The 13,319-nt window shown below is 31.9% G+C and overlaps 1 protein-coding gene across 1 annotated transcript; it reads left to right on the forward strand.

Annotated features, from left to right (window-relative positions):
* Positions 1 to 1,755: 1,755 nt before the first annotated feature.
* On the forward strand, positions 1,756 to 12,551 carry LOC134266419 (G-protein coupled receptor GRL101-like). Its single transcript, XM_062748663.1, has 7 exons — positions 1,756 to 1,791; positions 1,865 to 1,958; positions 2,717 to 2,827; positions 10,884 to 11,028; positions 11,257 to 11,885; positions 12,067 to 12,209; positions 12,433 to 12,551. Exons 1-7 carry the CDS (start codon positions 1,756 to 1,758, stop codon positions 12,454 to 12,456), a joined length of 1,182 nt encoding a protein of 393 aa, XP_062604647.1. The 3' UTR covers positions 12,457 to 12,551.
* Positions 12,552 to 13,319: the final 768 nt, after the last annotated feature.

The following is a 13,319-nucleotide window of genomic DNA, read 5'->3' on the forward strand; positions in this document are numbered from 1 at the left end:
GAGAAGCCTTTTCATTGGATAGAGAGAACTTTGACCCTTTGACTTTGGAGTTTAACTTGCTTTTAAAAAGCAAACCTTGACCATAACTTTTAAAAGATTAGGGCTAAGGTTTTCATGTTTCAAATATTTAATCCTTGTGACAGCACCTTTCATTGGATATCAAGAATGACCTTGATCTTGAAGTTTGACCTACTTTTAATAAAAAAAAATTAGGTAATAATATATTTAATTTGCATTCAAGAAAAGTTTAATCTTCACTAATTTGTAATATAAGACGGGGTCATCTGTTTTTCACAAACACATATTATTCTTATCTTGAGAAGAGCTTTCATATTTAACATGTGCATTACCTTTGACAAGATATTTCCAAGAACGCTATGATTTGTGACCCATTGACCTTGACCTTCACGATTGTCCTTCTTCAGTGATAATTTCTAAATGACATATGATAGGGCGTCAATATTTGAAACAATATGTCATAAATAGATTTTCTTGTTTAGTTTGATGTGCATCACTGAAAACAATGTAAGTGAGCTATTTTTAATAGTAAAAAAAGAGAAAAAAACAGGTGCAACAGCATACGAGGGTTGTCCAAAAAGTTCGTGGACGATGACTTTTCTGTTAAAATAAATGGTTCTATATAAAACTATTGTACATCAAAATATTTCTTATGAAAATCCAAGTCAGAATGATTTAATTTTTATTGATGGAACTTTATATTTTTGTAAAAATCGGGGTTTTTAAAGGTCGCGGATAGTGCGCACGGACCAAGGTTTAAATGCCATTAACTCTGGTATAAATTGCTCGGAATAAAATGATTATTTTCTATATTAAACAAGTCAAAACTTACTGAAAATTATATGTAACACAAATAAAGAGTCTATAATCGCTTTCTGATATTTACAGTACCGCTTACTATATAGACATTGAAAATACTAAACTAAACCCGTAACAAGTATGTGTCAAAACTCGACGGAAAAAGCGACGTCGGCCGTCCGCACGGGGCAGCGTCCATGTTTTAATACGGTTGTAACGACATAAAAGATAAACTATTTATTAAAACAACTCAAAATTATTTTAAAATATTTAGTTTATTGATTTGAGATTAGTATATACAATTTTTTCAACGGTGTGTACAAATTCAAAGACACTAAAAGAATTTAAAAACACATGTAATTTGCTAAAAATGGAGATTTCTATCCATGACGTTGTCATAAATCTAGCGCAGTGTCGGAGTTGGCTGTGCATATTTGTGTATATAAACTGTATATGTTGGTGACGCTCGTAAATTTTTGTGCATATTTTGTGTATATAAACTTAAAGATTATTGATAGTACTTGGAAGTGTGTTATATGTTGGTGAACATGTGTTAAAATTCAAAATCCAAATGTTGACGTTATAATGAAACTAGCTTGACGTCAGACTGGTCCGTGCGCACTATCTGCGACCTTTGAAGACACCGATTTTTAAAAAAATATAAAGTTCCATCAGTAAAAATTAAATCAATCTGACTTGGTTTTTCTTAAGAAATATTTTGATATACAATAGATTTATAAAGAACCATTTATTTTAACAGAAATGTCATTGTCCACGAACTTTTTGGACAACCCTCGTAACTCTTTAAAAAAAAAACGAATTCTTGAACCTTAATCTGTTGTATTTGGTAGACACAGGTACATGTATACTATATATACTATATGATATTCTTCGATCTTACATAGCAACAACAACTCACATGAAAAATACCTTCGCAAAATGTCATTGGACCTCCCACTCATACCTCAATTTAAGGTAAGTATTTCCCTTTTCCCTTGTCTATATTTCTTATTTCTTTAAAAATTATAAAACAATATTCTTTTGACAGATTGTTTTTCAAGCCGTATTTCTTTACGGATTAGACATCCAAGAAAGTTACGCGGTTTTAGATGACATTAAGATCAGCGATGGACCCTGTGCAGGTACTTCAATTGATTTATATTTTAACTGTATTTTTAAAGAGCTTGCATATTTTCATACTATTTATATATGTATATGTACAAGTATATGGAAATAAAAAAAATATTTTAATCATCCCATGGGCCATGGTAAAAGTGCAATTTAAAAAAAAAAAGCTAGAACATATTCGATTATGTTCCCTAATATCACCCATTCTATTCTTTAAGAAACGTCATTCTACTTCACAGCTCGTGTTTGCGTAAAACAAGCATTTCGATTGCTTAACAATTTGTTAAGACTTCAGAGTACCTAAAAGTATTTTCTAAACTATTAAGTTATAGTACAGGTTAAAAAAAACCTTGAATATAGAGAACATGAGTTGCGTACTAAACATATTCTTTGAATTTATTAATTTACATTCAATTGTTTTACGTTATATACATTTTTCTTAAACTACAAAGTGTAAAACAATTGTGTTTGTAAAGATGAATTAAAAGAAATGCTTTGAAATGATGCAAAAAGTGCATATAGGTATTTGGGTGATCATAGAACTCTGAAAAAAGAGTGAAGGTAGTTAATTAACATAGTATTTTTCTGTATTAAAGAACAGATGATACGAACAATTTTTTTCTTTAGAGGTAACCTTAGAAAAGTGGATAATTCTCCTTACATATGGAAAACATAAGTAATACTACAATAAAATTTCAGAAATGTATAAATCATTCTCAGTAAAGGTTTAAAATTACAATATGTAAAATATGTTTTCTGATTTTTGTTACAGATTTTTGCACACCATTTGAATTCCATTGCTTGCAGAGCGATGAATGCATCGATATAAATTTACTCTGTGACGGTATTCCGCACTGTAGAGATGGAACAGACGAAGATGCATGTAAGTTTAACAACGACTGCATGATAGTATGGCATGTCAAACTTTGCAATATTCAATCTTTTCCATTAGTATTTATAATATTTCATTTGTATTGTATAATCTTTACTTGTATTTTATAACTTTGCATTTGTATTGTAAAATTTTCCATTTGCATTGTATGATTAGCCGGGCTTATTGCTCAAAGAGCAATTGCCGGCTTATGTGATCCTGTTCAAGGCAGGAAGTTGACTCCATAGTCGCCATTTTAAAGTTACGTGAAAAAGTATAGTTCTTACTCTCAACCGCCTTTGAGATAATGCAAACGCTAAATAAAGCAACAAAAATAAAACGAAGTTTTATCTATATAAATAAACATTAGTAGTAATGACTTTGAAAACTTCAGTCCTAAGTCAAAGAACATAGTTGATTAGTGTAAGGATTTTTGATAATCAGTGTCGTCGTTGTTCTCTACACATACGAGGTAAAGCAGGAGAGGGAACCAGACTGGCCTGTTTGTTTACATTCAGCTGCGGTACCAAATTAATTCTGATTCTGGCAAAATCGGACCGTGGTTTTAGGATTGAAAAACTCACTGGCAGTGTCATAATTTATATTGATAGTTTTAAAATAATTTTTTCATCAGAATATAAACGTGATTCGTGTAAGAAATTCATTCTACTCTGTAAATGAGCCCGGCTCTCTGTACTTCTGAGTACTTTGATTTTTATTTGTATTCTATAATTTTCCATTTGTATTGTAATAATATTCATTTGTATTGTATAATTTTTATTTGTAGTCTATAATGTTCCATTTGTAGTATATAATCTTCCATTTGTATTCTATAATTTTCCATTTGCATTCTTTATTTTCAATACGCATTGTATTATCTCTAATTTGTATTGTAAAATTTCTCATTTGTATTCGAAAATTTTTCAATTGTATTGCATCCGTGGATTGTTCATTTGTTTCGTTACGAAGGATTTCATTGGTCAAGATTAAGCCTGTATCGTGTTGAAAATGAGGGAGGTGTTCAGGTGGTGCTCTAGAATAGCAAACTTGGTTCCTCAAAATGTAATTGTATTTGCGTGCATGTTAGCGGACATCAATTAACCCGAAAAGGAGCGGTGGCAGATGGCAAATAAATAATCTCTCCTTAGAAATGCTGTCTGAGAAAATAAATACTAGTAATCTGATTTTGGCAGGCAGTACCTCAGCCACCCCAAACCCCTAAGAAATTATGATTTTTTCGGATTTGGGGCAGATCTTCGTCTTTTTTACACCCCCCCCCCCCCGAAGTACATTAGCCTCCGCTCAAATACATATAGAGTACCCCAGTTCACCCGACCCGAAACATATCTTGCCTGTTTGAACAGTTTACAACAAAAAAAAACTAAAACTTGAGTCGACCAATAAAATACATAAAACGTATAAAAACGTACCAATCCCTTGGATACAATACACATAATAAATTTTACAATACAAATAAGAAATTTTATTGAAAGCAAATAGAAAAAATAGAATGCAAATGAAAAATAATAGAATATGAATAAAAATTGTACAATACAAATGGAAAATTTTAGATTACAAATAAAAATTATACTATACAAACGAAAAATTGTACAAAGCAAATGGAAAATTATAGAATACAAATGGAAAAGATCGAATTTTGAAACGTTTGACATGTCATATGATAGAGAAGCGAGGTAGGTCAAGGATTTAAATTCATTCAAATTTTCTGTGTTAAATATAGTTTTTAACATTTTATTTTTTACAATATCTCAAAATAGCTTTTGACCTTTGTGTTCATTTTTTATATTATAACTTCTTACTGATTTAGAGCAACCTCTTTCGATTTTGAAGTCAAATTCTTAGGTAGTGTACATTCAAGTTTGTTCAAATCATGCTACCCGGGGGAAGGGTGGGGCCGCAACGGACGATCAAAGTCTTACATAGGAATATTTTGGAAAACTCTTTAAAATTTTTCTTCCAAAGATTCTTAGGGACAGGAAAGATAAAACTCATGTTGAATCACCCTAAGGTAGTGTAGATTCAAATTTGCTCAAATCATGATCCCCGCAAGGGCATATCCTATCTGATTTAAACTAAACAATGTATAATATTCTATATATTATATATATTAAGGAAAATATTATTTAAATTATTAAAATTGCTGCACAAATCTTATTTACGTTCTCAACTGATAAAAATTTCAAGAAACTTACACTGGACTGTGAATTTTTACCCTGTTTAATCTTAAAACTGCACGAAAACAAAGTAAGGTATGTCCTTGAGCCAAAGTGATTTTGTTGATGTTATTATAAATGTGTGTAGTAGAGGTCGATGACGTTATAATATGACATCATCATGTGCACCGGCTATCGCATGTCTTGGTTACAAAAATAACAAGTCTCAATATTTTCTGTGTGGTATGTAGAGCAATTATGGAATTTAGTTGATATTTTGCATGGAAACCTCCATATGTAGCCTTAACTCACTTGCATATGTTGTATCGATATGGAGGCACTCTCAAGTAGTATCAAAATTCAATCTCCCACCCCCACCCCTCAGTAAACTTTTCAATTCTGATCAGATTTGTGCTTTTTATGATCAGATTTGTGCTTTTTCTTAGCCGATATCTCAGCTGAGCGATGTGTCCCCTGGGCCTCTTGTTTCTTTAACTATAATTTGTTTAATTCTACTTTCGGTTAAAAAAAATCCTGATTTTAATAAGTTAACAGTTTACAAGTTAATTTACCCTTAGTTTTGGGTTAATTCTTGCACAACCATTGCAATCAAATGACAGTTTTTTTCCAGTTAAATCCTCTACCCTGACAGCCTGAGGCATGTTACCTGGCCAGATGGTTGTGTAGATGATTTCAAGCGTGAAGCAATTTCCTGTCGTAAATTCACACCTCTGCTTGAGATTTATAAGCAATGGGATTATCAACATTCACTGAGCAGCTAAAGAATATTGCCTCAACTGGGCATATTTATTTATTTTTGGCGAGGAAATAAGGGAATGGCGCTGGGAAAAAGGGCATGGCGCCGCGCCATGCTATTTTTTTTTTTTTAGATTTGACTAATAATAATATATGTATACTTATTCAAGACTTCAAAATTATTCTCACCATGTTTTGCCTATAAAAGTGTTGTCTCAAGTTACGTAAAACGAAAAAAATTGGCGCATACGTATTTTAGCGCAAAAGTGGGACTGCATTGGCCGCAATTAAATTTTAGCGCTTGCACTTATCATAAGAATATATATATTTATATTTTGTGTTTTATCTATACACGTATTTGACTTTTTTGTTTGCCAAGCACGGAAACATAAAAGCCTCCTATATATAAGTAAACGTTCGTAAACTTTACCGTGGTGTTGCAAATCAAATTTGTTTAATTCTACTTTCGGTTAAAAAAATCCTGATTTTAATAAGTTAATAGTTTACAAGTTAATTAACCCTTAGTTTTGGGTTAATTCTTGCACAATCATTGCAATCAAATGACAGTTTTTCCAGTTCAATCCTCTACCCTGACAGCTTGAGGCATGTTACCTGGCCAGATGGTTGTGTAGATGATTTCAAGCGTGAAGCAATTTCCTGTCGTAAATTCACACCTCTGCTTGAGATTTATAAGCAATGGGATTATCAACATTCACTAAGCAGCTAAAGAATATTGCCTCAACTGGGCATATTTATTTATTTTTGGCGAGGAAATAAGGGAATGGCGCTGGGAAAAAGGGCATGGCGCCGCGCCATGCTATTTTTTTTTTAGATTTGACTAATAATAATATATGTATACTTATTCAAGACTTCAAAATTATTCTCACCATGTTTTGCCTATAAAAGTGTTGTCTCAAGTTACGTAAAACGAAAAAAATTGGCGCATACGTATTTTAGCGCAAAAGTGGGAATGCATTGGCCGCAATTAAATTTTAGCGCTTGCACTTATCATAAGAATATATATATTTATATTTTGTGTATTATCTATACCAGTATTTGACTTTTTTGTTTGCCAAGCACGGAAACACAAAAGCCTCCTATATATAAGTAAACGTTCGTAAACTTTACCGTGGTGTTGCAAATCAAATTGACGTGGAGCAATTATAAATTATTTTGATTTTTATTTTAAATGAAAGAAATGGATTATTAACGAATTTTATACCTATCTAAACAATGCATGCATCAAAGAAAAATACTTGGATGAACGGTCATCATAATCAAGTATTGTCTGCAAGATCTGTCACAATGCTTGATTGCATTGTTTACATCGAGGCGATATATGAGTGACACGCCGTGCTAATGATAAGAATCGGGTAACAACTACCAAAAAAAATCTGCTAGTGTAAATATGGAGGAAAATTTCAAAATGTCGTTGGTAAAGTGTGAAAAAAAGTATTAGAAGGCTACAATAGGGGTATTGGGGATATGATGATCTAGAAAGAAAACTTAAATAGACGTGAGTAGCTCGAAATAACTCTTTCTATTGTTGATAACTACTCACGCTCCCCAGGCAATATCGTTTGCCATTTTCCTAAGGATTAAGAATTAGGTTAAAATTTGTGAAAATGCAAGAATGAGTCAATCAAACCCGCCAAAAAAAATTGATGTTTTAATATCTATTAACTGAAATAAGATTTTTAATTAATTTTCGTGTGAAATTATTTTAAAATATATATGTCGTAATACTATAGAGAAAATATTGACTTCAAATCTGTGTCCAAGTACCTTTAAACTCTTTTGTTCACTATTTCGATGTTTTATGTTTACAGAAACTCATCTGGACCATACTGAACACAATGATGACTTACACTTAGATGGGTTTTGTAATATTTTAAGAAAAGAAACTGTTTCGAGGGTGGTGTTATGATTTACTTGTCTGAAAAAATACGTGCTATTAGGCAACATGAATTCGAACCAGCTGACGTTGAATGTTTATGAATTGAAATTGATAATCATACCTCTAACTATATCTTATGCTGTGTATATCCCCCCCCCCAATTCTGAGGGCAGTTTTTGGACCACACTTTCATGGAGTTTTGATAAAGTTGGTGAAAAATCCAACAAAATGGTACATGTTTGAGTTTGTGACATTAAAGTTGACCTCTTCACAGCTCCACAAACACATATCATACGTGAAATAATCGCAAAACAATTTAGTTTACAATATCCATGAACCTACAAGAACTACGAACACGTCGAGCACGCTGCTGGACCCCATTTTTTCTTCTATTGACATTCAAGTATGCAAATCGAGCACATTAGAAATGGACTAATGGAGCTACTATAATTTCACTTATCTCTAATACATGTATAAACTACAATCGTTCTTACAAATGGAAAGTGTGGGCTTATAAATATGTTGACTTTGGAAGATTAAATACTTTGATTGAAAACTTGAATTGGGATAAAATCAATAATAAAGCGATGATAGTATAGATTTGGAAAGTGAAATTTTCACATCTGAATTTCTTACCTGTGTTTGTGAACGTGTACCGGAACAAACAATAACAATCCGTCCTGCTGACAAACCATGGTTCGATTCTTTATTACGGAAAACAATTACACATGTAGAACTAAAGACCGTCTTCATAAAAAACACTACAAGCTAAAAGAGATTATGATCGGCCTGAATAAAGGTACGAAATTCGGTTAACAATATGAAGAAACATGCTATGGCTTATTATTACGACAATATTGAAACATATTTAGAGGACCCAAGTAAAAATAATACTAAACTTTATTTGAAACTGATTAAGGATTCATTCAAAATTAAACTCTCTAACGAGATACCACCCATTGAAATTCATAATGATAAAACTGAAGCCTTAAATTCTTATTTTCCATCTATTTCTACTATTGATGATTCAAATAAAACACTACCAAACATGAATAATCTATGTATAGTAACACATTTTGTAAAATATCAATTGAGAAACAGGAAGTATCAAATATCAATTCAAGACTTACCGTGAACAAAGATTAAGGACCCGACAGCATAAGACATATAATGTTAAAATCCCCCTCAATCCTTGTTAAACCACCCACTATGTTATACAATAGGTCCCTGTCAGAAAAAAAATATTTCCATTTTTTTTTTTTGAAAATAGCCCATGTTAAACCTCTTTTTAAAAAGGATGACCCTTCTTTGCAATAAGTGTCAAATTATAGACCTGTTTCGCTGTTATAATGTGTTAGTAAAATGATGGAAAGAATTATTTATAAATACGTGTACAATTATTTTCACGGTAATTTGTTTTATCGATATTAAGCCGATTTTTTACCCGGACATTTCTACTGTGTATCTATGACTAGAAACATATCATAGTATTATACAAAATATTGATGAAGGATAATTATATTGTATGTCTTTGTTTTTTTTTTTTGATTTGTCTAAAACATTTGACAGAGTAGGGCACAAAGGTTTTATTTTTAAATTACAATCCTATGATACTGTACTATAAAGTATCGCTTATCCCCTGGTTGTGAGTAGGATAGATTTTTCTTCAAGCCCTTGACAGGAACTATCTTCCTCTGGGAAGCCTCTGTGGAAAAGTCCCTGTAGTGTTCTTGGTAAAAGAGGTATTCCATTCACAATTAGCGGATAAGCGTATTATATTCTATTATTTTCAGGCGTTAACAACAAGATTCACTGTGTGCAGAAGTTTGACGATGTAACAAAGTTACTTTCAATTCCAATTTTTTAACAAAGAGAAAAATTAGGCTTACTACCAACATAAATGATTATGATGATTGGCTGCAAAATACAACTGCTCAATTTCATATGTTTACAAGTGAGGAAAGGAGGGGAGCAAACATATCAGAGGAAATAAATGATTTTCCAAGTCGATCAACAGAAAAAGACAGTGCTTCTGAAAAATCAAATATATGGAATGAGTTTGAAAGCAATATTGGATCTGATCATCAACAATTTAATGGTAGTTTAGGGGAACAGAATAATGAATTAAATATTCCAGAGGATGATTATAACTGTAATCGTACCCAGGCTTGTCAGATACCTGAAAACTGTTCTTTGTCTGTCGGCATGTGTACTTTGGGTTTCAATAACAAACGTTATATTATCGAATGGCGAAGTTTGTCTTGTGACTATATCGAACTTAATGAGGTTATTTTTCATTACATTCAATCGTTAATGATTATAGGATCAAGGATACAAAGTCTTGTTATAAGAGAAACAATTCCAACAAAATTGAATTATCTTTATGTCAATGAAAGTATCATAAACAATTTGCATATTTTCTATAGATTTAAACCTTTTTCTATGTTAAAATCCATATTTTTAGTAAATTGCCACGTAGGCTACTATAAAGAATATAGTCTTAGAGCTGAGGAATATCCAATACCAAAGTTAAGCTTTAACACTTCAAATGTAGAAAATGTATCCATGTCTCTTTTTTTCAAAGGTATGCATCGTGGTATATATTCAAAAGCATTTGCAAAAGAAGCAGTTCTCTTCTTTCTTTTCGAGTACTATAACAGAAGTATAAATTTCCCTGTACGACAATTCCGAATAATAGGATTGAAATCAGAGCTTTTGTTTACTGATTTCGAGAATAATCAGATAAGGAAGTTTCCTGAAATGTATTCTAAATATTTATACTTAAAAAACAACAGCATAGTAAATATTCTAGATGTTAGTGGTACTTATGAATTAATAGATTTATCATACAATCAAATAACAAGTATCCATCAGGGTGATTTCAGACTCCATCGTCGTGTTGCTCTAAGGTATCTTAACTTAAGAAGTAATTACATCAAATACATTGACAAATATGCATTTAAATGGTTTCCAAACCTATATTATCTCGATCTTTCTAATAATTCAATCGATTTAATTCGACAAAATGATCTTAAAGACTTAAAAAATCTTCATTTTCTCTTATTAAATTGCAACAAAATAGACTTCATTCACAACGGAACATTTTTTAACCTGACAAAATTAAATACACTCAATTTATCTCACAACAATATTTTTATCTTACCAGCAAATTTGTTCATAAATCTAGAAATGCTACAGAACTTATATCTTCAAAATAACAAAATTTCAACTTTACAAAAAGATCTTTTTAAAGATTTAAGAAATTTACGGGATTTGAATTTGTCAAATAACAATATTTTTTATTTATATGCAGGCCTTTTTCTTGATTTACGAGAGTTACTTTCCCTGCAGATTCAAAATAATAAGATCATAAGTGCAGAGGGAATGTTTTCTGGGCTTTTTAGCTTGAAAGTTTTGCATGTTGACTTCTTTTCAATCTGTTGTGCGAAACCTCGCAGCATTTATGAAGTACAGTGTATTGCGCCGATGAATGAACTTTCTTCTTGTGAACAACTAATAAGTGTTTTTTCCCTTAACATCTGCATATGGTATGTTGCATTATTTGCAACTTTTGGGAATATTTTTACAATTATATATAATGTTTTTTCTTCCAGAAGCAAGTCCTCTTCATATTTTATATTAACCTGCAATCTCAGTTTTGCTGATTTATTTATGGGAATCTATTTGTATATAATAGCTTTTGTTAATATGGTCTATAGCGGAAAGTATGGGTTTGAAGACTTTCATTGGCGTCATAGCAAACTATGCATTTTTGCAGGGGTTTTGGCTACGGTTTCCAGCGAGGCGTCGGCTTTATTTGTATCATTAATAACTTTTGATAGGATTTTAGCTATAACACGTCCATTTTCAAACCCCCATCTTGTAGCTAGAAGAGCCATTTTATTGTCGGCCTTAGCATGGATAGTTTCTTTGGTTTTAGCATTGTGTCCTTTATTTATTCCACTTGAAGACTTCTATGCCCAAACTGCCATTTGTATATATCTTCCTTTGTCCGTCAAAAGACAGTCAGGTTGGGAATATTCAATGGTTGTTTTCATTGGATTCAACTTCATTCTTTTTCTTGGCATACTTGTTGGGCAGATTTTTATACTTGTTGAGGTTATAAAATCTGGAAGGAAAATACAGTCCACAAACACCAAACGACGAGAAATATCACTAGCGAAGTCAGTTGGTGCTGTTGTTCTGACAGACCTCTTATGCTGGATTCCAATCGGAATAATTGGTATGTTAAATAATTTGTTTTTTCCCTATCTTATCTATTCTTCTGTTTTAAAATTATGTTTTCGGGCTTTTACATGACCTTAAAACTAGTGATATAGATATTCCATAGATATATTTTTTATTGCAAGTTGGGGAAGAGAACATTCAAATAGATAATAGTAACGTGTAAATTCATTATTCAGCTATGATGACATTCTCAGGAGTAGATGTTTCTCAGGAAGTCTACATTTGGATAATAGTTCTTGTTTTACCGATAAATTCTGCTCTGAATCCAATTCTGTACACTTTGTCAGCTCTCATAAGAGAAAGGAACAGACAAAATCAGGTATGGAATTCTTATAACGGTTATAACCGTTTTCGTGTTTCAGGAGAGAAAGAGAGAGAGAGAAGGATCTTCATAGTACATGTAGATTAATTTCTACGAGTTTAGAAATACCTATGCAAAAAATTAAAAATAAAAAGCATAATAATTAACTAAACCTGAACTCATTTTATAAAGATTTTTAAAAAATTATTTTGGATTTCAAAGAAAAAGTTCCTTTTTTCAGACTCCACAAAGAGCAGAGATGTAGTGATACATGTTTAGTGTGGTGAAGGATAATAATCAATGTAAGAAAGTGAGTTTGAAATGCGTAACAGTACCGATATAAAGTAACCACAAGAAACCCGTCATACACCTGATCCTACCTCTGATGTTTTGAGGACTGTGTTTGCTCTGCTCCTGTCTTAGACTTTTGATATTGAATACTGTTTGTTATCTCCATATCTTTCATTATGTAATGTATTTACTAAACCATTTCTTCAAATAAGATTTATTTACTTCATGTTTAAGTCGGATTTAGGAAAAGGAACAGAAGCAAAATTTCAATTGCATTATTAGACAATAACCAGGATTATGCTTATCTTTTAATGATTATGCATGTATCAAATTTATTAATTATTTAAGTCAGCAATTATGTGCATTTAAACAATTAATCATCATCAGATGACTGTGATGGCGCAAGGTATCATAAAAGTGACACGATCAAATTCCATGAGCACAATCGATGATAGATAAAAAGCAAAATGCAAATCCCAGATGTGTATTAACCATAATTTAAAATTAAGAAAAAGGACTATGGCAAGCCTTAGGGAGTCTGATAGGGAAATATCAAAGGGTTTTGTAGTGCACTTCAGCACTTCAGCATGTAAACAATAAATAAATTTAAATGTTAAAGAGTAATCTGAAATGATACATGGCAGGCGTGGATCCAGATTTTTTTAAGGGGCGGGGAGGAGGGATTGGAGTTCCAACTCAGTTAAAAAAAAACAACCCAGAAATTTAAAAAAGAAACAACCTAAACTCGCCTATACTTCAAAATCCTAATTTGTGGGGGGAAGAGGGAGGGGGGGGGGTTGATGACTTCTAATGCCTCAAACCTTTGACTTTCCATAC

This window comes from Saccostrea cucullata, unplaced genomic scaffold (assembly GCF_032062105.1).
Source record: "Saccostrea cucullata isolate Sc308-1 unplaced genomic scaffold, CSIRO_AGI_Scuc_v1 ctg10280, whole genome shotgun sequence".
Classification (NCBI taxonomy): Eukaryota; Metazoa; Mollusca; class Bivalvia; order Ostreida; family Ostreidae; genus Saccostrea; species Saccostrea cuccullata.